Here is a 23,292-nt window from a genome sequence, read left to right on the forward strand (position 1 = left end):
GAGAGGCTTTATTCTAACAGGCCTTTGATGTGCAGAAATTGCAGTTTCATTCAAACAACCAAACAGGAGAGAAATGCAAATATTTCAGTCACTCTCCTGGAACATTTGGAGGATTCAAGGTTTATAGTACAACAGATTTCCTGTTTTCTGAAAAAGGTAAACAGAGGGAAAAGAAACCCATGAAAGCTTCTCCCACACCTGCTATTAAGTACTTTGGAAGTGGAAATTCCCTCTGGATTTGTAGAATTGGGAGGGTCCTTGCAGGTCTCTCATGTCCCTGGGACCTGGCAGGTTCCACTGAGTCTCCTTCAGGAATGGAGTCCCCAAATCACGAGACTGAATTTGTTCCCATCAGTGAGCAGCTTCCAAATATCCCTTTACATTTCAGAGGTGGATGTTTGAAACTGCCATTACAACTCCTCTCCCTGGATTTCTTTGGTTGGAAATCAGGCTGGGCCTGTTTTTTGTACTATTGGGGACAACAAATACAGAATAGAGCCTGTCCTACGTGCCAGGATCTGCCTGGAGATCAAATCCAGGGGAATTCCAGTCCCAGCATCACTTGTGGTGTTATGGATGGACCTTCAGGCAGAGCAAATGAGCACTCACAATGCACCTCCAGGGAAAAAATCAGATTTCTGGAGGGGTTTGCAATGAGTTTGCTGCTCTCTGCACTGGGCAATACTTGGGAATTGCTGCCAAAGCTGCTGTGTCACTTGTTCAGAGGCACTGAAGTGTTGCTGTGGGATTTTTGGGGCTCCATGTCCTTAAGGGAAACATCCCAGTGATGCTTTGGGAAAAGCTGTCCCAAACTGCTTTGGACTTCACCAATTGGAATTCTTCCATGGAAACCTTTTCCATCCCCAGAATGCAGATTTTATTCCATTCCCTGTTGGCAATGACCCTTTCAGCCAGAAATAATGGAAGGGCTTCCTTTTGGGAATGCTGCAATCTTTCCTTTGGAATTGATGATTTCGGTGTTTAAAATAGTAAATAACAGGGTCGTGAAATACTGGGACTCCAGTGGGGTGAAGCATTTTCTGGAACCCATTCCCAGCAAGAATGATGGATGAGCTTTGGTTCTGTTCCACTGCAAAGCCATGGCAAGGAAAGCAAAGCAAACCAAGGGGTGGAGTAGTTCCCAAATTCCCTCACCTTTCTTTTGGCCAAAACATTTGGAGCCTTTTGCTCCATTGTGGCCTGATCCCAGGCGCCAGAATGCTGAAGAGGCAGCCAAGCTGCCCAAAAGCTCCTTTTCTTTTTCCTTTTCCTTTTCCTTTTCCTTTTCCTTTTCCTTTTCCTTTTCCTTTTCCTTTTCCTTTTCCTTTTCCTTTTCCTTTTCCTTTTCCTTTTCCTTTTCCTTTTCCTTTTCCTTTTCCTTTTCCTTTTCCTTTTCCTTTTCCTTGTTTCTTTTTGTTTTTATTCTCCTTTTCCCCTTTTTTCTTTTCCTTTTTTCTCTTTCTTTTTGATTTTTTTTCACTTCTTTTAATTTTTTCTTTTTCCTTTTCCTTCTACCTTTTTCTTTTTTTATTCTTTTTCTTTTTTTATTCTTTTTCTTTTTCTTTTTCTTTTTCTTTTTCTTTTTCTTTTTCTTTTTCTTTTTCTTTTTCTTTTTCTTTTTCTTTTTCTTTTTCTTTTTCCTCTTCCGTTTTTGTTTTAATTTTCTTTTCCCTTTCATATTTTTCAAAATTTTATTATATTTTCTTTTTACCTTTCTCTCTTTCTCTTTTTTCCTTTTTCTTTTCCCCTCTTTTCCCTCTTTTTCTTTCTCATTTTCTTCTTCTTTCTCTTATTTTTCTGAGTTTTCCTCACCTTTCTTTTGGCCAGAATATCTGGAATTAACCCTTTTTGCTTCATCCCAGCTCCCAGGAGGCTGAGGAAGAGGCAGCCAGGCTCCCCCAAATCCAATGGAACGTGGAATTGTGATTTCTGTCTCCAGCTCTGGCAGTTCCCAACCCTTCCCTCTGCTGCTGTGGGATTGCTCCCACATCCTTCTGCCCTTTCTGCTCTCTGCCTGATGGCAATCTTGAGTTTGTTTGGGAATTTCCAGGGGCATTTCCAGGGGCATTGAGGAGCCTGGGGCTGCAGGTTCAGTTCAGGTGCTGAGGACTGAGGTCCCAGCCCCTCACCTGTTGGGCTGTTCCTGTTCCTCAGGGATTTGGGATTGTTCAGAGATCCCTTGGGAAGTGAAAGTGCTGGGTGCAGTTTGGAGATGGCAGGGATTGGCAACCCCAAAATGAGAAAGTGCCCAATTTAGGGAAAGGGAAAACAATGGGGAAAACTGCCCCAAAGCAAGGGCAAAACTCTGAGTTTAATTCCGCACTCGGGTTTGGGGTTCTGTGCACAAAGAGCAGAGTTTGTGTCTGAGGCTGGAACCAGGAGGGGAATTCTGGCATGGCAAAGTCCTTCCCAGAGTTTCCTTTCCAAACAGAGCTGGTGCTGCCTCTTTCCTGCTCTGGAGCCAGGACTGAGGCTCCTTCCCTGAGCTCCCAGCAGGGAGGAGGCAGGGACAGGCAGGATGTGTGGAGTGGGATTCATTGCTGGGCTCCTGATCACCAGCTGTGCTCTCAGGGAAGCGTTTCTGTGCTAGAATCACTCAGGACTTCATGGAGAAAAGATTTTTCCAGGATAGAAAAGATTTTGGGACTTGGAGAGCAGAAAATGCACAGGAATAAGGAATTTTGGATGAAAAGCATGAAACCAGAGGACAGTCCTTCCCAGGGGCAGCTGCTCACCTTGGATGGGGATATTGGAGAAACAAGGAGTAGGAATGAATCCGAGGGATGCAGAGTGGCTGCCCCGGAGCTTGGAGCAGCCTGGGACAGTGGGAGGTGTCCCTGCCATGGGAGGGGTGGCACTGGATGGGCTTTAAGGTCCCTTCCAACCCAAACCATTCTGTGATTCTGTGAAGTCTGCTGAGTGGAAAGGGATGAGAGGGATGCTGGAGGCGCTGCTCCTGTCCCACCTGGAGGATTTGGGGGGATGAGAAGGAATATTTCACTGTGAGCTCAACTCCTGAGTCCTGAGCAGACTCAACAGGGCCCAAGGTCCTTCTCTTGTCCTGAGTAAAACCACAGTAAGGCCTTGTTAACCAGGGCTTAATGGGAAGTTAATTAAAGGCAGAGGGGTTGGGAGAGCAATGGAACTCCAGGAAAACCTGCTGCAGGCACTGCCTGTCCTTCTGAAGGGTGAGTTTGGCATGGGGAGGAGGATCCCAACCCATCCCCTTCAACAGCCAGGTCTCAGAGTTTGTAACAATGATCCCTATGGGCTGTCCCAAGGACATGATTCCACATGACACAGGAATACTGGGCAGCAAATTCCCCACAGAGAGTGCTCAAAGTCCAGCTGAGGCTCTGGCAGGTCCAGGGAAGGAGCTGCACATGCAGGGAGAGGTTCTGCTTCCTGCTGGGCATAGACTGAGAGCTACTGGTTGGAGACCTACAGAGCTCATTCCAGCAGGAAATCGGGGCAGGATCAAAATTCCATCCAGCAGCCACAGGGAACAATCCCACGTGGCTGCTGGGAGAGCAGGGATGGGAGCGGTGGGAGGAATTGCAGATGTGAGGGATTGGGGGATGTGAGGGATGTGAGGGATTGGGGGATGTGAGGGGATGTGAGGGGATGTGAGGGATTGGGGGATGTGAGGAGATGTGAGGGATTGAGGGATTGAGGGATGTGGAGGGATGTGAGGGATGTGAGGGATTGAGGGATGTGAGGGGATGTGAGGGGATGTGAGGGATTGGGGGATGTGACAGATGTGAGGGATTCAGGGATGTGAGGGATTGGGGGATGTGAGGGGATTGGGGAATGTGAGGGATGTGAGGGATGTGGAGGGATGTGAGGGATATGAGGGGATGTGAGGGGATGTGAGGGATTGGGGGATGTGAGGGGATGTGAGGGGATGTGAGGGGATTGGGGGATGTGAGGGATTGGGGGATGTGAGGGATTTGAGTGGATGTGAGGGATATGAGGGGATGTGAGGGGATGTGAGGGATTGGGAGATGTGAGGGGATGTGAGGGGATGTGAGGGATTCAGGGATGTGAGGGATGTGAGGGATGACGAGGGATGTGAGGGATATGAGGGGATGTGAGGGATTGGGGGATGTGAGGGATGTGAGGGGATCTAAGGGGATGTGAGGGGATGTGAGGGATGTGAGGGGATGTGAGGGGATTGGGGGATGTGAGGGGATGTGAGGGATGTGAGGGGATGTGAGGGATTGGGGGATATGAGGGGATGTGAGGGGATCTAAGGGGATGTGAGGGGATGTGAGGGATTGGGGGATGTGAGGGGATGTGAGGGGATCTAAGGGGATGTGAGGGGATGTCAGGGATTGGGGGATGTGAGGGGATGTGAGGGGATGTGAGGGGATGTGAGGGGATGTGAGGGGATGTCAGGGATGTGAGGGGATGTCAGGGATTGGGGGATGTGAGGGGATGTGAGGGGATGTCAGGGGATGTGAGGGGATGTGAGGGATTGGGGGATGTGAGGGTTTGGGGGATTTGAGGGGATGTCAGGGATTGAGAGATTGGGGGATGTCCAGGACAAGCAGGATGAGTGGGAGCTGCAGCGGGGGAGGCTCAGGGAGGGCAGTGCTCTGCTCTGTGCTGCTCTGTGCTGCTCTGGAAGGAGGAGGAGGGGAGAAGGCTGTTTGCTGATAGAGAGAGCTGTGAAAGAGAGATGGAGCTTTCTTTGGAAAACACTGGAAATTTATTCCCTCCTCATTCAGCCTTTTAGCAGCGGGTTCTGGAGTTGTAAACAAAAGTCGTAGCGTGAATCTGGAATTTATCTGCCTTGTTGCGCTAATCTCCTTTCAGTGTGGGTGTTGGGGTGTTTTTTTTTTCTTCCTTCTTCTTTCTTCTTCTTCTTTTTCTTCTTTTTTCCCCCTTCTTTTCCTTTTTTCTTCTTCTTTCTTCTTTTTTTTTTACTTCTTCTTCTCCTTCCTTCTAATTTCTTACATTCCTTTCTTCTTCTTTTTGTTCTTCATCTTCTCCTTCTCCCTTCTTCTTCCTTCTTGTTTTCTTCTTTTTCTTTTTCTTCTTCTTCCTTTTTCTTCTTTTTCTTTTTCTTCTTCCTACTTCTTCCTCCTTTCTTCTTCTTCCTTCTTCTTTTCCCCCTTTTCCTTTCTTTTCTCTTTTTCCTTTTATTCTCTTCCATCTCCTCTCTTTATTATTTTTCTTCTTTCTCTTTTTATCTCTTTTTTCTAAACCCTTCTCTTTATTTTTCTTTTTCTGCCTCATTTTCTTCTTCCTTTTCCATCGAGGCTGGGTAACACATTTTTCCCTGGCCTTGCCCATCCTGGGTTATGGAACTTGCAGGAAGCCCCACAGAATTCCAGGCTCTGGACCAGCCCCACCTGGGGAGCAGAGCTGGGGAGGACCCCGAGGGCAGGGGAGCTCTGGGGCTGCTCCCAGGGCATTTCCATGGGCAATAATCCACGGCAGGGAAGCCCAGGAGGAGCCTGTGCCAGTGCTGTGGCATTCCCTGGATTTGTCTGGGTGTTTGGAACCCCTCTTTCACAAGTCAAAGGAGGGGTCTCTGTGGTGGCACCTCAGGGTCACACAGTTTGTGCCAGGGGACCAAACCTCTCCTGGAGTGGGTGGGAGGTGCTGTCCCCACACTCATCTCTGCAGGGAGACAAGGATTTGCAGTGGATGTGGCACAAAAAGCTGATTTTTTATCCAGGGAGCAGAATTGGGCCTTTGGCTTGGGCAGGGCCCCTTTCCTGGTGCTGCTGTTCAGAATTCCAGGGCTGGGTGCCCAAAAAACCCTGGGAGAGATTCAGGGAGCCCGGGGTGCAGCAGGAGGGGAGGGCAGGGAGCTGAGGAAAGGTTTCAAGCAGCGATTGCAGCTCAGAACATGAGCCCTCATTTAGGAATTCTCATGGAATAATCTGTAGGAACAGGAAATTACCTGTAAGGATTGACATGGAATTGTCTGTAGGAATCAACCTGGAATAATCTCTAGGAATTAACATGGAATCATCTGCAGGAATTAACATGGACTCACCTGTAAGAACAGGAAATTATCTGTAAGAATTAACATAGAATCATTTGTAGGAATTAACATGAAATCAACTGTAAGGACATGAGATAACCTGTAGGAATTACCCTGGGATCACCTGTAGGAATGACCACGGAATCACCTGTAGGAATGACCCTGGAATCCCTGTGTGTTTATGGTGACTACTGTAGTGTGCACTGAAATATTTGATAAAGGATACCAAGACTGAGATATTTGGAATAAAAATGTTCTCAGCAGGCTGGAAGAGGTCCCTGGAGGCTGAGGTTGCTGCTGCTGGAGGTGACTTGCTGTCCAGAACAGACAGAGCCCCATTTCCCAATGCTCACCCCTGGAACTTCCTCCTCCTTGAGGCCAAATCCTCTCACACCCATTTGTTCCTACACCAGTGGTGCTCCTCACCTGAAATGGCTTTTCCCTGTCCCTGGAATGTCCCCTCCCTCTTCCTGTCCCCTCAGAGGTGGAAATCAAAGCCCTGTGAGGGTGGGCAGGCCCTGGCACATCTGTGGCTGCCCCTGGATCCCTGGCAGTGCCCAAGGCCAGGCTGGACAGGGCTGGGAGCAGCCTGGGACAGTGGGAGGTGTCCCTGCCATGGCAGGGGTGGCACTGGATGGGTTTTGAGCTTCCCTCCAACCCAAACCATTCCAGGATTCCATGAGCTGAGTCCTGCCTTCCTCTCCATCACCCTCTTCACTTCCCTCATTCCAAGCTCATCCCTCAGGCCCAGCCTGGCCATTTCCCAGCACAGAGAGGAGGTGATTGTTCCTCCTGATTATTCCCCAGGCACTGACAGCTTGGCTCTTCCTCCTGATTTACAGGGGGGGTCAGAGCATGGCCTCTCCAGCCTCACCCTTCTCTGCTGGTTGAGCCCTGCTCTGTCCTGCGGGGATTTCCACAGCAGGGAAATCGGTACACAACAGTGGAAGCTGCTGGTTTGCCAAATCCTTTCAACACTTGCAGGATCACAGTGCTGCTGCCCCCCAGCCTGCCCTCAAGGGTTCCCAGTCCTTGAGGAGCTTCCCTTTGAGGGTGGATCTGAGAGCAGCAGCTCTGTCCTGCATTTCCATGGGAATGGCAGCTCCCAAATGTCACCATTGAGTTAGGAACCGCTGAAGAAAGGCAACACTGACTCCATGCTCAGAAGGGATGAAGTGAGATTTATTAGGAACTACACATATTTATAGACAGGATCCAGAACCTGATTGGTCGCCCAGAACCTGATTGGCCCTTAAACAACACCCCTCACACCACTGGTTAATTAAGAACAACACCTTTTTGTAAAATATCCTTCCATAAACATCGCCTACAAACATTCCACATGTTCACAAGCACCAGGTGCAGAGATTAAGAAAAGAATTAATTTAATTCTTTCTCTGAGCGTTCTCACAACTTCCCTGAGACAATAATGCCTGGGAAAGTTTGTCTGTTTAACCTGTCACATCCACACCCGAAGGTTACCTGGAAATGTTCAACGTGCTTGGGAGCAGAAGCACCAAAAATGTCTTTTCCACAAATCATTTTTTTTCTTGGGGAAGGGAGAGATGAATAAAAATCTGCTCAATTCTGTGGAACAAGAGCAGCCCCAGGCCTGAGTTGTGAGCCCAGGGCACAGTGAGAGCACTGCTGAGCTGCTCCGCTGAGATCCCAAAAACCGAGGGAAATATTTTGACACTTCCCATTGGAATACGATGGGGGGGGCGTTGCCATTAGATAAAAACAGGATTATTTTGACACTTCGTCGCAATTTGCGGCAGGGAAAAAAAACCCACCCAAAAAAACAAGAGTGAGAATAGCAGATGGAGGGCTGGAAATTTCCAATTTTTAGCCGTAGTAGTGCCAAGCCTCACTCCCCGGTTCACTCAAGGACGAGCTGTTTGCAGCTTTCAGATCCTTCCCTCCGTACTCGGGGGCCCAAAGGTGCAATTAAGGACAATTAAGGATGCAATGAGTGGGGAGATTTGGGGCGGTGTTATCTCGGCTCTTATCTCCCCAATGACAGCGGGGTAATGACACTTTTGGGGTGGGATTTACACCCCAAACCACCCCAGGGTGGCCAGGGCATGTGATGGAATTAATTCTCCGGGGAATCGTTATTCATCCTTGTTCGGGAGACACCACAGAATGACGATGGGTGCCCAGGGAAATCACTGGAAATAAACCCAGCCAGGGGGAGAGATGAGCGGGAAGGTCGGGCTGGAGTGGGGAGAGGGATGGGGAGGGATGGGATGGAGCAGGGACAGGGATGGGATGGAGCAGGGAGAGGGATGGGGATGGAGCAGGGTTAGCGGGAGGGGAGGATGAGGATGGATTTGGGGCTGGATTTCAGGGCCAGCTCTGGCAGCGCTGTTTGTGCCCTTCAGAAAGGCAATGAAGATCCCTCCTTTCCCTGCTTCTCCCCTCCTTGATGGGACCTGTGCTGGGTAATCGGGATGCTGTAAAATGCAGCTGTTCAATGGCAGCAGAGAGAGGGAATGAATTAAAAGCAAACACATCTCCCCCCCTTCCCCTCCACAGCTCTGGAATGCTCAAATAACTCTGGGAAGGGAGTGCTGTGCTCTGGGCTCCTGGGGAACGGGAATCTTCACACCCAGGGAGGAACATCCGGATCAACTTTCCTGGGAAACCTTTTAGGGTCAGCTCTGCTCCTGCTGCCCCCAAACCCTCACTGATTGTTCCTTTCTTCTTGCTGGACTTGCACCCTTCCAGTTCTTCCCAGCCTTGGCTCATTTGGGAATTAAATTCATGTTGTGGCTACTGGTCTTTGAGGTCATTAACAAAGGTGTTAATTGGGATGATGGGGTGGCCAGGGCTGGCTGGGGCTTGGAGCAGCCTGGGATAGTGGGACCAGAGGAGCCTTGGTCCCTCCCAACCCCAATCCCTGCAGGACTCTGGGATTCCATGGGGCAGGATGAGCTTCCTGTCCTTTGATTCTTCCTGGGATCTCTTCCCCCTTTTATCCTCTGGTACAGTTCTGTGTCAGCTGCCCACGTTTGGGAGCAAATGAAGACACTACTTAGGGAAAGAGGAATAAATATTGGGATTTCTGATCCCCACGTTCTTGGTTTTCCCTGCTGCCACCCAGGCTGGGCAGGGGGACAGGGCAGCTCCTGGGACAGCAGCTCCTCGACACCCTCCCCCCTGTGATCCTTAAAGCCAGAACAGGGCTCTGCTATTTTGCATCGGGGCAAAGCATCCCTGTGGAGACGCTGGAATAGGAAAGATCCCAAAGCTTCTCCAAGCCCCAGCGCTGTCTGTGGAGGGATTGACTCCGTGGACCACATCCCCTCGCAGCTCTGAGCTGGGAGCATCTGTTGCCATGGAGACTTGGTGGGGAAAGGCATCTGGGGAAAGGGAGGCTGTATTTTTAGCTTTGGGTAATGAAATGGAACAGCTGGAGAGGAAGGTGAGGGGCAGCCAGGGGCCACAGGGCCCTGGAGCAGGGTTTGGGAGCAGGGCTGGGCTGGGGAGGGTGCTCAGGATGGGCAGCACCTGCAGGAGCCTGGGAATAACCCCTGGGAAGAGAAGGGCATGAGGAGGAGCTGTTCCATGTAAGATCAGGAGGAGGCTGTGCCTGAGGTCACACTGCTCCCTGTACAGTGTGTTCAGCCTATAAATAGCTGATATCTACCTCTGCACAAGTGGTATTTATAGAGTGGGGAGGGGAAGGGCTCTGGTTGGTGATGGCAGTGGATCTGGGGAGGATGTGCCAAGCATGGTCTGAAGTTCAGGTCTTTGAGAGGAACAGAAAGCCCCAAATGTGTGTGTGGGGTTTGCTCTGCTCAAGGGTTGAGTGCTGTAAATTGCAGCTTTTGGGATGGGTGTGCCTGGAGAGGGCCCTCAGCTGGAGCTGCTGTGTGGATATTCCCCAGCAGAGCCCTGGACAGGTGTCCTTCATCCCTGGCATTTACCCCTGGCATTTGGATCAGTCTCACATGTAAACTTTTTCCAGATTCATGTTTTACTTCTCTAAAATCCTCTCCCTGCAATGAATCTCATTCTTCTGCCTTCAGCTGCCACAAGTTTGTTTTCCCATTAATTGATCTGGGTGTGATATTTACTGCACTGAGCTCTCAGGACCACACGTGAAAGGAGATTTCCCTGCAGCTGGCAGAGTCTGCTGGGATTCAGGGATTCAGTCCTGAATACTCCAAAGGCTCCTGGAATTATGAGCCCAAGCTTTGAGCTGCCTCCCCACCTTTCCCTCCCAGCAGGGTGGGCTGGCAGGGAGACGTGGAAATGGGAATAGGAAATGGGAACAGGATCCTGCCCTGGAAATGAGAATGGGAAATGGGATCAGGATCCTGCCCTGGAAATGGGAACAGGATCCTGCCCTGGAAATGAGAATGGGAAATGGGATCAGGATCCTGCCCTGGAAATGGGAACAGGAAATGAGAGTAGGATCCTGCCCCTGGAAATAAGAATGGGAAATGGGAACAGGATCCTGCCCTGGAAATGAGAATGGGAAATGGGATCAGGATCCTGCCCTGGAAATAAGAATGGGAAATGGGAACAGGATCCTGCCCTGGAAATAAGAATGGGAAATGGGATCAGGATCCTGCCCTGGAAATAAGAATGGGAAATGGGAACAGGATCCTGCCCTGGAAATAAGAATGGGAAATGGGAACAGGATCCTGGCCCTAGAAATGGGAGCAGGAAATAGGAGCAGATCCTGCCCTGGAAATGGGAACAGGAAATGGGAGCAGAATCCTGCTCATGGAAATGGGGGCAGGAAATGAGAACAGGATTTTGCCCTGTAAATGGGATCAAGATCCTGCCCCTGGAAATGGGAGCGGTCTGGTGGGGGCAGGGGAGTGGCTGAATCTGGGTGAGGAGGTTTAGAAGCAGATTTTGAATTGTAAAGCTTTAAATAAAGATTAGCAAAGACCATCAGAACCATTCCCTGGTGGGCTCTGCTGCTCCTGCCCTTTTCCCAGGAACATCCAAAGGTTTTCTGAGGCCCCTCTGAAGGGTCTGGCAGCCCCTGACTCCTGGGGACAGGATGAGGGGGACTCTGGCAGCCCATGGAGGACTGGGAATATTTCCCTTAAAGCCTGAACTATGCCAGGCAGGCCAAACATTTTCCATCCTCCAATGGATTCCTTCCTGGTGGAGAATGGAGAACTTTTAAATTAGTTAGGGGTTCTTTTCCCAAAAAAACCTGCTGAGTTTTCCCTACCACTTCTCCAGTGAAATGCTTTAAGTGAAAGTGAAAATCCTCTGAGCAGTTGCAGGGAGCCCTGGGCTGTTCCCAAATCCTCATTCCCAGAGGGAGATGATGGAGCATCCCCTGATTCCTTCTCCAAGCATGGGGCAAAGTCTGCTTCACCAAAACTGAGGAACTGGCGCCTCTTTCCCTCCTCAGCTCCAACCTTTCCAGTGAAACAGGCTCCCAGCTCCTGGGAAGTTACAATTTCTCTGGCATTTGCAAGAGGCAGATCTGGGGAGTTCGGATCTGGGAGCTGAGGGGTCTGGGAGCAGAGACATTGAGGTGGTGGATTATGGAACCATGGAATATCCTGAGTGGGAAGGGACCACAGGGATCATCCAGTGCAGCCCTGGCCCTGCACAGACACCCCAACAATCCCAGCCTGAGCATCCCTGGAGCATCTGGAGCAGCCTCGGGGCTGTGCCCATTCCCTGGGCAGTGCCAGCATGCTCTGGGGGAAGAACCTTTCCTAAAATCCAACATAAACCTGCCCTGGCCCAGCCCCAGCTGTTCCTGTCCCAGGAGCAGAGATTGGAGCTGTCCTCTCAGTGTCTCCTCTCACACAAGTGGCTGCCACAGGCTGGAGCAGTTAAAAGTTAAAAAACAAACCAAAGTCAGATATCAGGAGCTGAGCCAAGCTAAGGACGATTGATGGAAGTGGTTCCTTATGTTCCATCGGTATTTTTATTGATCTGAGGCTGTTTAGTGCTGTAAAAACGTTATAAATTAGAGAAAAGCTCTGAGCAGGATCTAGAGAAGGAAATCACCCAGGGTGACAGCAACAGCAGAAGAGGAAACAGCCTCAGGTTGTGCCAGCAGAGGTGCAGGTTGGATATTGGGAATGATTTCCTCGCTGGAAGGGTGGCACAGGGTGGAGTCCCTGGAGGAGTTTAACAGCCCTGGGGATGTGGCACTTGGGGACATGGCTCAGTGGTGGCCTTGGCAGTGCTGGGGGAATGGTTGGACTCAATCATAGAGGCTTTTCCAGTTCTGTGTCTCTGATCTTGGGATATCCTGAGTGCACAGAGGTTTGTGGGTGTGCATTAACATATCCTGATCATCCTGCCCTGGGATGATCAAATATTCACAATTAACCTTGGAAAAGGCAGCAGCTGCTGCTTCTGTGCTCAGCATCCACAGAGTCCTCCACCATAGCAGCTCCTCCCTTCTCCCTTCTGTTATAGAAGGATAATGAGATGATTGGCTCTCACAATTAAAAGATAACTATTGTGTGAATATAAAGAAAAGCTTTAGTGATGTACAGTTATGTCATTGTAGTTTAGATGCCCTCTGTTCTCCCCACAGTTCCCTTTCCCCCTGTATTGTTGCCATCACACAGCCTGGGCTGTCCAGCACAGGTACAAAGAAGCTGCACAGGTGTCCCTGGCATGGGGCAGGTGGGGATGGAAAAGCTTGGGGGTGCTCAGGGGGTGAGCATGGCAACACCTGAGCTCCAATCCAGGTACAAAGCAGTCTGCACTGATAAATGGCACAGAAGAGCTGACTGACAGATCTTGGGAGGGGCCAGGGCTGGCTGATGCAACCCCCAGGGGTATAAAAGACTGAGCATCCTGCTAGAAGATGAACTGGCCATGTGGTATGCACAAGGGGCAGTTTCCAGCACTGCAAATTTTTCCTTATGTAGTCCTGCAAAAAATGCCAATCACTTGATTTTTTAAAAATTTTAAAAGTTTAATGATAATAAAATGGTTATAACAACAGCAATATAATTAGAGTAATAATAATTTGGACAGTTTGGATTAGGACAATGTGAGACAATAAGTACAAAGAGTTACGAACAGTCCGGTTGGCTCTTTCTGGGCAAAATAAGCTCGAAAAAGGGCTTTAACAGAGGATTAACCCTTAAAAGCAACAGCCTGTTGCATATTCATACACCTCATGCATGATGCATAGATTCCATTGAAACACAGGATTCTGTCTGGGCAGTGTCAGCTTCTTCCTCTGAATCCTGACTGCATCTTCAGGGCCGAGCAAGGCAGGAAGAAGTTCGTTTCTTCTGATAATGGAGCAATAAATTCTCTTTCTCTGAAAGATTCAGGTGTCCTGTGACTGCTATCTGGTGCGAGTCCTTTATTTAAAAAGTATCTTACATAGCATAGTTTCTATTTTAACATTATGTTATGACCTAAAAATTATTATTTAAATTATTATTTATTTTAAAATTTTTATTTTGAAATTATGGTATGACCTAAAAACCTATCTATAACACACTACTAAAAAATTAAAACAGCATAACTTTCTAACATAACACATATAATATTCATTTTAATATTTGCGAAAAGCCAACCATAAAATATGCATTTTTTTCACAGTCCTTTCGTTGTATTTTCATTGAGGTTGAATAAACCTTTTGAAATTTTCCAAAGTGAGCAGCTATTTCTCTCATTTCCCTGCGCAGAGATCCGGGAGGCTTTCCGAGTGCTGGACCGGGATGGGAATGGCTTCATCTCCAAGCAGGAGCTGGGCATGGCCATGCGCTCCCTGGGCTACATGCCCAGTGAGGTGGAGCTGGCCATCATCATGCAGCGCCTGGACATGGATGGTGAGTGCTCAGGGCTGTCACCCTGGTTTTTTTTAAGATTTTCTAAGCCTTCTGATGTTGACATTCTTGTAGCGAACTTTCTCACACGCTTTCTGTAAATAACTCATTGTTTTGCGTTCCTTTATGGAAGAAGGAAAAGTTGATGGACTGTTGGTCAGTCCAGTGTCATTGGAGAGGTGGCACCGTCACCCTCCAATCCACTGTCACTCTTGGAAAACTATAAATGTTAGAGTCAGAAAATAAATTTCTCTTTCTTCTTCACTTTAAAGACAGTGGTGTGCGCTTGTGTTCTTTCGTGTCCTGTAGTGACACAGGGGCTTTCCCAGTGCTTGGCAGCCCTTGGGTCCCCATCCAACAACTCCTGCTCACCAGGGGAAGGGTGGAGGGGAGCTGGGGAACTTTGTTTTCTCCACACAAAAGGAAAGGGCAAGGTGAGATGTGAAGCTGCTGTGGGTGATCCCAGGGATCAGGCAATCCATGGAAGGGGGATGGATCATCCCTTGTGGGATACAGCTTGGGTGAACCCAGAGCAAAGTCCACAATCCCAACAATGCCTGGGCATCCATGGGAGCTCCTGGAGCTCTGGCAGCCATTCCCTGGGGGTGTTATAGACAAGTAATGTAATAGTTGGCTCTCTCAATTAAGAGACAGATATTACACAGATGTACGGTAATGTTATTGTAAGATGTCATTACACAATCCTCTTTCCCTCCCCTCCTTGTAACAGCCTCAGTAGTCAGGACATTTAGAGGAGGCTGCCTTGTCACCAGGAGGCAAAGCATGACAACACCTGACCTCTGTTCAAGGTGTAAAAAGTGATCTCCACCGATGGATGCCACAGAAGGAGTTGGCTGACAAAACTTTAAGAGGGGCTAAGGATATAAAAAGCAGAGCATCCATTTTGTGGAGGAGCATGTGGCTGGTAGTCACAGGGGGCTCTCAGCACTGTAATTTTACCTTATTTAGTCCTTGGTTGTAGTTTTTGTTAAAGTTTATTAACATCTGAAAAAGTGAGCAGTCATTTCTCACAAGGGCAAGAACTTTTCCCTAAAATCCAGCTTAACCCCCTCTGGCCCAGCTCCAGCTGTTCCCTGTCCCTGTCACACAGAGCAGAGAGGGGAGCTGTCCCTCAGGAGGAGCTGAGTCTCCCCTCTCTGAGTGGTGAGGGGCTGGAGGGGGACATCCCACAGGTGAAACACAAACCAAAGTCGGATATCAGAAGCTGAGCCAGGCTGAAAGTGATGGAAGCAATTCCTTTGATGCCATCACCATAATGGAATACCCTGAATTGGAAGGGACCCCCAGGATCATCCAGTCTAGCTCCTGGACTGGCCCAGACACCCCAACAATCCCACCCTGCACAGATAATCTTTGCCAGGCTCTCTGAACCTTTCCCTGTGCATTCCTGGGCAGCCCTGGCCGGTGACATTTGGAGCAGGATTCCCCACAGTCCCGCAGCTGCTGGGCTGGGAGCTGCTCCAAGGAGGTGTTGATTGCTCTGCCAGGAGAAGTTTTGAGGGGTGGAATCATCCCGAGCCAGGTCCTGCTGGGAGAACTCATCAAACAATTACTGAGGGAATAAAAGCAACAGAACCCCCGTTAGGGAGGGAAATGCAGGATCGGGATGCTGGAGCCAGGGAGGGATTTCAGCTGCTGCAGAGCTGAGCACAAGGAACAATTCCTTTAAAATGTCCTTGGCAGGGCAGGGGAGCCCTCCCTGCTGCCAGGAGCTGGGGTGCAGAGATAACCCTGTCCCAGGGCTGTGACAGAGGGGGAACGCTGGGATCCTGCCAGAGCAGTGTCACAGACATCTTTTATGAAAAATCTTTTCTTTAAGATTTTTCCTCCTGAGAAGCTGAGAAGCCTCAGGAACAAAATGTAAACATTGATTATCTGCTGCTGTGGGAGGCAACAGGTGCATCTGTGATTGGTCTCATGGGGTTTCTAATTAATGGCCAGTCACAGTCAGCTGGCTCGGACTCTCTGTCCCAGACACAAACTTTTGTTATCATTCCTTCTTTTTCTATTTTTAGCTAGCCTTCTGATGAACTCCTTTCTTCTATTCTTTCGGTATAGTTTTAATATAATATATATCATAAAATAATAAATCAGCCTTCTGAAACATCCTCATCCTCATGAGTCAGATCCTCATCTCTTTCCTCATCCTAAGACCCCTGTGAACACTGTCACAGAGCAGGGGCTGGGGGATCTGGGAGAGCCTGGAGTCCTTGGGGACACTGGAGAAATCCTTGGGGACACTAGGGAAACCCTTGGGGACACTGGGGAAACCCTTAGGGACACTGGGGAAACCCTTGGGAGAGCCTGCAGTCCTTGGGGACACTGGAGAAATCCTTGGGGACACTGGAGAAACCCTTGGGAGAGCCTGCAGTCCTTGGGGACACTGGAGAAATCCTTGGGGACACTGAAGAAACCCTTGGGGACACTGGGGAAACCCTTGGGGACACTGGAGAAATCCTTGGGGACACTGGGGAAACCCTTGGGGACACTGGGGAGCCGAGCCTGGGGAGAAGGGGCAGTGACACTGCCCTGCCCCCTGGCATTCCCCATGTCCCTGGGAGGCACAGGACAGTTGTCACCAGGGCAGGGCTGTCACCCTGCTGATGTTCTGCACAGAAAGGGCTGCACAACCTGGCAGGGACAGGAGATCTGCTGTGGAATGATCTCATTCCCTAAAGAAAAGGGGAAGAAAGGAATCCATCACTTCAGAAGTGTCTGTCCAAGAGCTGCTGTTTGCCCCTTGCCCTGCTGTGCTGGCCTTTCCTGGCAGAGACTGACTCGGGCTCAGGTTTGGCAAAGCCAGGCTCAGTGTGCTGCCAGCTCCTGGGGTCTTTTCCCGAAATTCTGAGCTTTTTTGGAAAAAGAGGGCTGGGACTTGGCTCCCAGCTCTGATTCATGTCCAGTCCTTCCCTGACTCTGGCAGGCTCTGGCACTGCTCTGTGCAGACTGCTGCTGTGGAGGGACCCGGGCTGGGGAGTGCAGTCAAACCTGGAATGAGGGAAGGGGTAAATTCCTGCTGAGGCTTTCCAGGCAGCTCTGTGTGCTCTCTGCAGGGATGGCAGCTGATCCTCCAGCTCCAAACTGGCTCTACTGGTGCAGTGCTGGAGCAGGGCTTTGGGGGCTGTGCCAGGGGAAGGTCAAGTGGGCCATGGATTTAAAAAAAGTCAGGGAATGGGAAATTCCTGAGGCGCTGAGCAAAGAGGGGAATGTTCTGTGAAAGATTTACCTTGCCTGCAAATTGAATTAGTGCTGTACAGCTTGAATTTATATTATCGTGGCTACTTTTTCTCCAATGGATTATTCTCCTTTTCCTGGGATTTAACTTGGACTGTGGAGTGAGAGCCAGCAGCAGCCTCCTCCCTCCTCTCCCACTGGGAAAGGGCAGCATGCAGGAGCAGGGCAGGAATGCTGGCTGTGCCCAGTGCTCCCAGGAACAGCCTGACCACCTTCCCATATACTCCTGGGGAGGCTGCTGAGCTTTTCCAGGTTCTTGCTGGCATTAGATGGGTTGGAAGCTCGGGTGGATGAAAGGTGACACTCAGGGAGGAGTCCCCAGTGCTCAGGAGAGCTGGGGGGGGCTGAAATCCCCTGCACATCCCTGCCCCGTGCCGTGAGTTATGGTGTGCTGGCAGGTGGAGCAGCCAGACATCCATTCCTTCCTTCCCATCAAAGCTGCTGCCAGGGCCTGCAAATGAGGTAAGAAAATTGGCAGGGCTTGGGATTTGAGCTGAGCCAGCCTGAGCAGCCCCAACATGCAGTTTTCATCAGCGAATTCCAGCGTGGCAGAGGGGCTGCATCTGCCATGGCCAACTTCACTGAGGGCCAGCAAAAGCCAGGAGAACCAGGGGCTGGAGCTGGGCTGGGGCTGAGCATAAAGGGACCTGACCAGAGAACTTCACACCTGGTGTCACCTCCTGCCACTGAGCCAGGGACAGACACAGGGAATGACACAGGGAATGACACTGGGAATTGTGATGGTGTTCACAGGGGTTTTAGGATGAGGGAAGAAACGAGGATCTGACTCCATGTTTCAGAAGGCTGATTTATTATTTTATGATATATATTATATTATATTATATTATATTATATTATATTATATTATATTATATTATATTATATTATATTATATTATATTATATTATATTATATTATATTATATTATATTATATTATATTATATTATATTATATTATATCTATACTAAAGGAATAGAAGAAAGGATTTCATCAGAAGGCTGGCTAAGAATAGAATAGCAAAGAATGATAACAAAGGTTTGTGGCTCGGCTCTCTGTCCAAGCCAGCTGACTGTGATTGGCCATTAATTAGAAACAACCACATTAGACCAATCACAAATGCACCTGTTGCTTTCCACAGCAGCAGATAACCATTGTTTTACATTTTGATCTTGAGGCCTCTCAGCTTTTCAGGAGGAAAAATCTTAAAGAAAAGATTTTTCATAAAATATGTCTGTGACAGGGAATGGCACGGAGTGGCACAGGGACAGACACAGGGAATGGCACAGGGACAGATACAGGGAATGGCACAGGGAGAGCTGCCTCCAGGGCCACAGTGTGCAGCTGCTCAGTGATGCTCTCAGAGCTCCCAAGAGAGCAGGAAGGAATGGATGCTCCATAATTCATCACTTTTGGAGGAAAAATGGGGTTATAGAGAGAACACTTTTGGAGCTTGAGCAAAACCAGCCCTGGCACAGCTGGGATTTGGGCCAGGAGCCCTTCACAGGTGTCACCTCTGGTGCCTCCATGGCTGCTGAGGGCTGCCAGCACCTCCCTGCACAGGGACACATCACCAGCCTTCCTGCAGAGGGGACAGGCCAGCAGAGGGATGTGCCACCAGCCTGGCACTGCCAGGAGTGCAGGGAGTGGCTCTGCCCTCAGCCCCTCTGCATGCCCTGATTTCCTGGGAATATCCCATTCCTGCCACTCCTCCCTGGAGGCAGGGGAGCAGCAGGGCTGGGAATCCCCTGGATCCCTAACTGGCATAAAACCCCCTCTGTTATGGAGAAAAATGGGAATCTCCTTGGAATATTTCAAGGTCTACAGAGAAATCCCAAGAAATCCTCAGAACCCTCCTTCTGTGAACTCCAGGAGACATTGTGACACTGCTGGGATGGCAAGTGCCAGAACAGGACAGGAAAAAAAGGGATTTGTGGGCAAAAATGTTTCTCTTTAGGAAGGGAGGTGAGGGCTGGGGGTTCTGAGATTTCCTTTAGCCCAAAGCTTTGTTTGGAAGTGTGGGGCTGTTCCCACAGAGGTTGTTGGTGGACCTGGACACCCCTCTGGGGGCTGTGCCTTGTAGGGAGCCAATATTTTGTTCTGGGAATGCTCCTAGAAGTCAAATCTCACCTTTATCCCATGGATTCCCCTAATTTTCAGCCATAATTCTGCATTTCATGGACACAAATTGTGAGAGGGGTCAGTGCTTCTCTCTGCAAGCTGGGGAATGAGCTGGAATGTTCTGCCAGCACAGGGAAAGGGAAATATTTTACACATTTCTGTGCTGAAAAAAGGAATTATTTGTAAATTCTTCCAATTCGCAGCATTGCTGATAAAAACACTGGGAAATGACACATGGAATGTGTGGCCTTATCTGGGATTCCTCCTCTTTAAGCAGGATTTGCCATAAAAGTGATGAATGTGTGACTTAAGTGTCACAAATGGTTTCGTTGGGATTTTTATCTGAGGAATAAAATGAGCACTTGGTGCACTAATTAGAGGAGCAGCTGGAAAAATAACTCCAGGCTACCACAAGAGCGGGGGGAAATCCACCCCTGGATGTCAAATTATTTATTGGGATGAGAATGGGGAGTCTTTTGATGAAGCAAAAGTTGAGCTGGTTTCACCAGGGACCTGCCTGGAACCTCTGGGACATTCTGGGATGGTGACATCCTTGGGAGCATCGGAAAATGGGGGAATCTCAACTTCACATTCTAGGAGAGTCATGGAATAATTGAGGTTGGAAAAGGTCAGTGAGTCCAACCACCCCCAGCACTGCCCAGGCCACCACTGCCCATGTCCCCAAGTGCCACCTCCACAGGGCTGTTAAACCCCTCCAGGGATGGGAACTGCACCCTGCCCTGGGCAGTGTCCATGCCTGACCAGCACTTCCATGGAGACATTTCCCCAATATCCAACCTAAACTTTTCCTGGGTGTTTCCAGAACAACCTGAGGCAGTCCTGGGTGTTCAAACCCAGGCAGAAATAGCATTGGTGCTGTGGTTTGGTGGCCATGGTTGGACCTGATGACCTTGGAGGTCTTTTCCCACCTCAGTGATTCCAGGACTCTGTTAGAACTTCAAACTGAGATTCCCCCCGCCAAGTTCTTCATTGCCCCCCAGGATGCCACCTCTCCAATTCCGTGTCACTGCAGGTGACACATCCCAGAATGTCCCAGATTCTCTTTGGAAAGGGAAGAAGGGACAGTGCCATGTGTGGTGTCACAGTCACCGTGTCCCTCCAGGCCATTGTCCTGCTGTCCTGCTGTCCATGACTCCCCAGGGACTTTGCTTTGTTTGCCTGCCCTGGCTGCTGGGGAGGGAAGGGACACCAGAGCTGGGGACAGGGATGGCCATGGCCAAGGGACATGGGCTGGAGACAGAGCAAATCTCTCCTTCAAAATGAACTGTTCAGCTTTCCCCCAGGGCAGACAGAAGACAATCCCTTGTTCTTTGGCATGGACAAATCCCAGGATCACAGGATTGTTAAGGTTGGACAAATCCCAGGATCACAAGATCATTAAGGGTGGAAAAGACTTCCAAGATCATCCTGTCCAACCTTTGATCAGTGCAATGTTGGCTTCTGTCCACAGGCTCAGTTTGAGCTGCCCTGTGAGGGACAATGGTGACATTCCCAAGCTGGAAACATTTTCTCTGCTTCTTTTGTCTCTCACACTTTTCTTCTTTGGGTTTTCCTGAAGTTTTTTATTGTAGTGGATGTTTCCTTTTGTTTCAGCATGAAAAGAGCTGGATAAAATATTTCATTTTATATCTCAATATAAAATGTGTTTCAGTACAAAAAAGCCCAGGCTGCTGGAGGGGGACCAGAAACCATTTCTGGGTTAAAATCAGGGTTCATAGGAGTCAGAGAATCCCAGAATTTCAGGTTTGGGTTGGAAATAATCTTAAAAATCATCTCACTCCATCCCCTGCCATGGGCAGGGAAACCTTCCACTATCTCAAGTTGCTCCAAGCCCCATCCAGCCTTGCCTTGGGCACTCCCAGGGACCCAGGGGCAATGGCTTATGATGGATTTGGGGTTTGTCCTTTGATCTCAAAGTGATTTTTCAGTGGGAGAAACGATCCAGCCACATTCCAGCCTGGCTGTGCTTTAAAATGTGTTGCTGAGCTGGGAATTTTGGGCAGCAGGATGGATTTGATGAGATGTGTCTGGATTTATGGGGCCACTCTCTCCATGTCTGCTCTCATTTGGACAATGAGGATTATCACATTTTATCCCATTCTGTGTTCTCACTGCAGAAATGAGGAGTAATTACAGCTGCTGCTGCAGCCTGTCAAATCTGCAGCTCAGGAGCCGCAAGAGGTTCATCAAATTACACCGAATTACATCAAATTATAGCCAGTAATATCCCACCCTGCCTTTGCTGAAGTGCAGCCCAGCACAAAAGGAAGGCCTGAAGTGCAGAGCCCCCTCTGGAACCCACCCGTGCTTGGGCTGGGATGCTCCTCGTGCCCTGTGCTTCATTTCCATCCCTGTGGAATTTGATTTCCTGCTGAAATGCAGCGCCCTGGGATCACTGTGGCTCCCCAGGGTGTGTGTGCCCCAGGGAGCACCCACAGTGATGATGCTGGTGCTGCCCAGCTGCACCCAGAGCTCTGTGCCCCTCCCAGGGCAGGGGCAGAGCTGCTGATGGAATCCTGGGCACTCTGGGGTGGTCCCAGTGCTCCTGATCCATGGGACACAGGGACCACTGCTCCCAGCTGGGGATGCACCTGAGTCTGCACGGACCTGCCAAAGGGGTTTGGGTGCACAGGGAGGGGATTTCAGAGAGGGCTGGGGGCTCTGGGGACTCAGCAGCCCCTGCAGAGCCCTTCCCTGGGGATCTCTGGTGGCAGGGCTGGTCCCTGGGCATCCTGCAGCTCCCTGGGGCTGCTGTGGAGCAGCACAGGTGTCTGATGGGCATTTATTCCTTACTGCAGCCCTGTTTGCCTTGGGCTTTCCCTACTGGTTTGAGTGCTTGTGCTGGAGCAGGTCCCTGTCCCCTCAGTCCCTGGGGACACAGGGTGGTCACAGATTTCATTTTAAGGGGACAAACCAGGCCTGGGGAGCTGCTCCTCCCCTGCAGGACAAGGCAAGGGTGCCAGAGTGAGGAACTCCAGCTTTACTCAGTGGGGTGGACAAACCCCCCTGCTCCTCCCTTCTGGGCTGGGCTGGAGCCTCCCAGCCCATGGAACCCCCTCCTGCAGGGATGGTCCCTGCAATCCATGGAGATTTTCTGTGGGGCTGTCATGGAGCCAGATCCACACAAGTGCTCTGAAAACTGCAGGAGTGGAGGGACTTCAGGGACAGAGGGGCTCCAGTGGAGATGTTTGATCCTTTCCTCAGATCCATTGAATTTCATGGAATCCCAGAATGGTTTGGGTGGGATCTTAGAGCTCCTCTCATTCCATGGCAGGGACACCTCCCACTGTCCCAGGCTGCTCCCAGCCCTGTCCAGCCTGGCCTTGGGCACTGCCAGGGATCCAGGGGCAGCCCCAGATGTGCCAGGACCTGCCACCCTCACAGGGAACAATTCCCGATTCCCAACATCCCATCCATCCCTGCCCTCTGGCACTGGGAGCCATTCCCTGTGTCCTGTCCCTCCATCCTTGTCCCCAGTCCCTCTCCAGCTCTCCTGGAGCCCCTTCAGGCCCTGCAAGGGGCTCTGAGCTCTCCCTGGAGCTTCTCCTCTCCAGGTGAGCACCCCCAGGTGTCCCAGCCTGGCTCCAGAGGTGTCCCAGCCCTGCAGCAGCTCCGTGCTCTCCTGAATTCACTCCCACAGACCCACGTCCTCCCTGGCAGTGGGGGCAGCTGTTCCTCTCCTCCCAGAAGTCACTGGAGCTGTCTATAATTAAAACTCTTTTCCAAGGCCAAAGTTTTGTGCCAGACTTCCCCTGATTGATCTGTAATTAGGGAGAAATTCTCTGCCTCGTGCTGGGCGAGGGGTCAGGCTGCTGAGGAGGCTCTGACCTCCCAATCTCTGAAACCGAACGCCTTGTCTGGGAAATCTCCTGAGGCTGGAGCTGTTCCGGCTCATCCTGTGCCTCACCCCAGGGCACAGCCTTGCCCAGCCCGTGCCAGCCCTGCCAGGCTGAGCTGGGCACGGCAATGACCCAGCCCGGGGCGGCCAGCACCGCAGGGAGCTGCCGGAGAATAAAAATAAACAGCATTGTGTGCTCGGGGCCCCGAGCTGCAAACCCAGCTCATTAACTTTAAATATCTCACCTCGCTGCTCGCTGGAGGTCACGCTC

At 50.2% G+C, this 23,292-nt stretch overlaps 1 protein-coding gene across 4 annotated transcripts in view; it reads left to right on the forward strand.

Annotated features, from left to right (window-relative positions):
• CALN1 (calneuron 1) overlaps positions 1-23,292 on the forward strand; it is a 176,204-nt gene that overhangs the window by 85,842 nt on the left and 67,070 nt on the right. For all 4 annotated transcript variants that reach the window (XM_063173650.1, XM_063173651.1, XM_063173653.1 and 1 more), the window contains one exon: positions 13,648-13,791. In XM_063173650.1, coding sequence (XP_063029720.1) covers positions 13,648-13,791 — 144 coding nt within the window. The remainder of the gene's footprint in view (positions 1-13,647; positions 13,792-23,292) is intronic.

Source organism: Melospiza melodia, chromosome 21 (genome assembly GCF_035770615.1).
Source record: "Melospiza melodia melodia isolate bMelMel2 chromosome 21, bMelMel2.pri, whole genome shotgun sequence".
In the NCBI taxonomy this organism is placed as follows: domain Eukaryota; kingdom Metazoa; phylum Chordata; class Aves; order Passeriformes; family Passerellidae; genus Melospiza; species Melospiza melodia.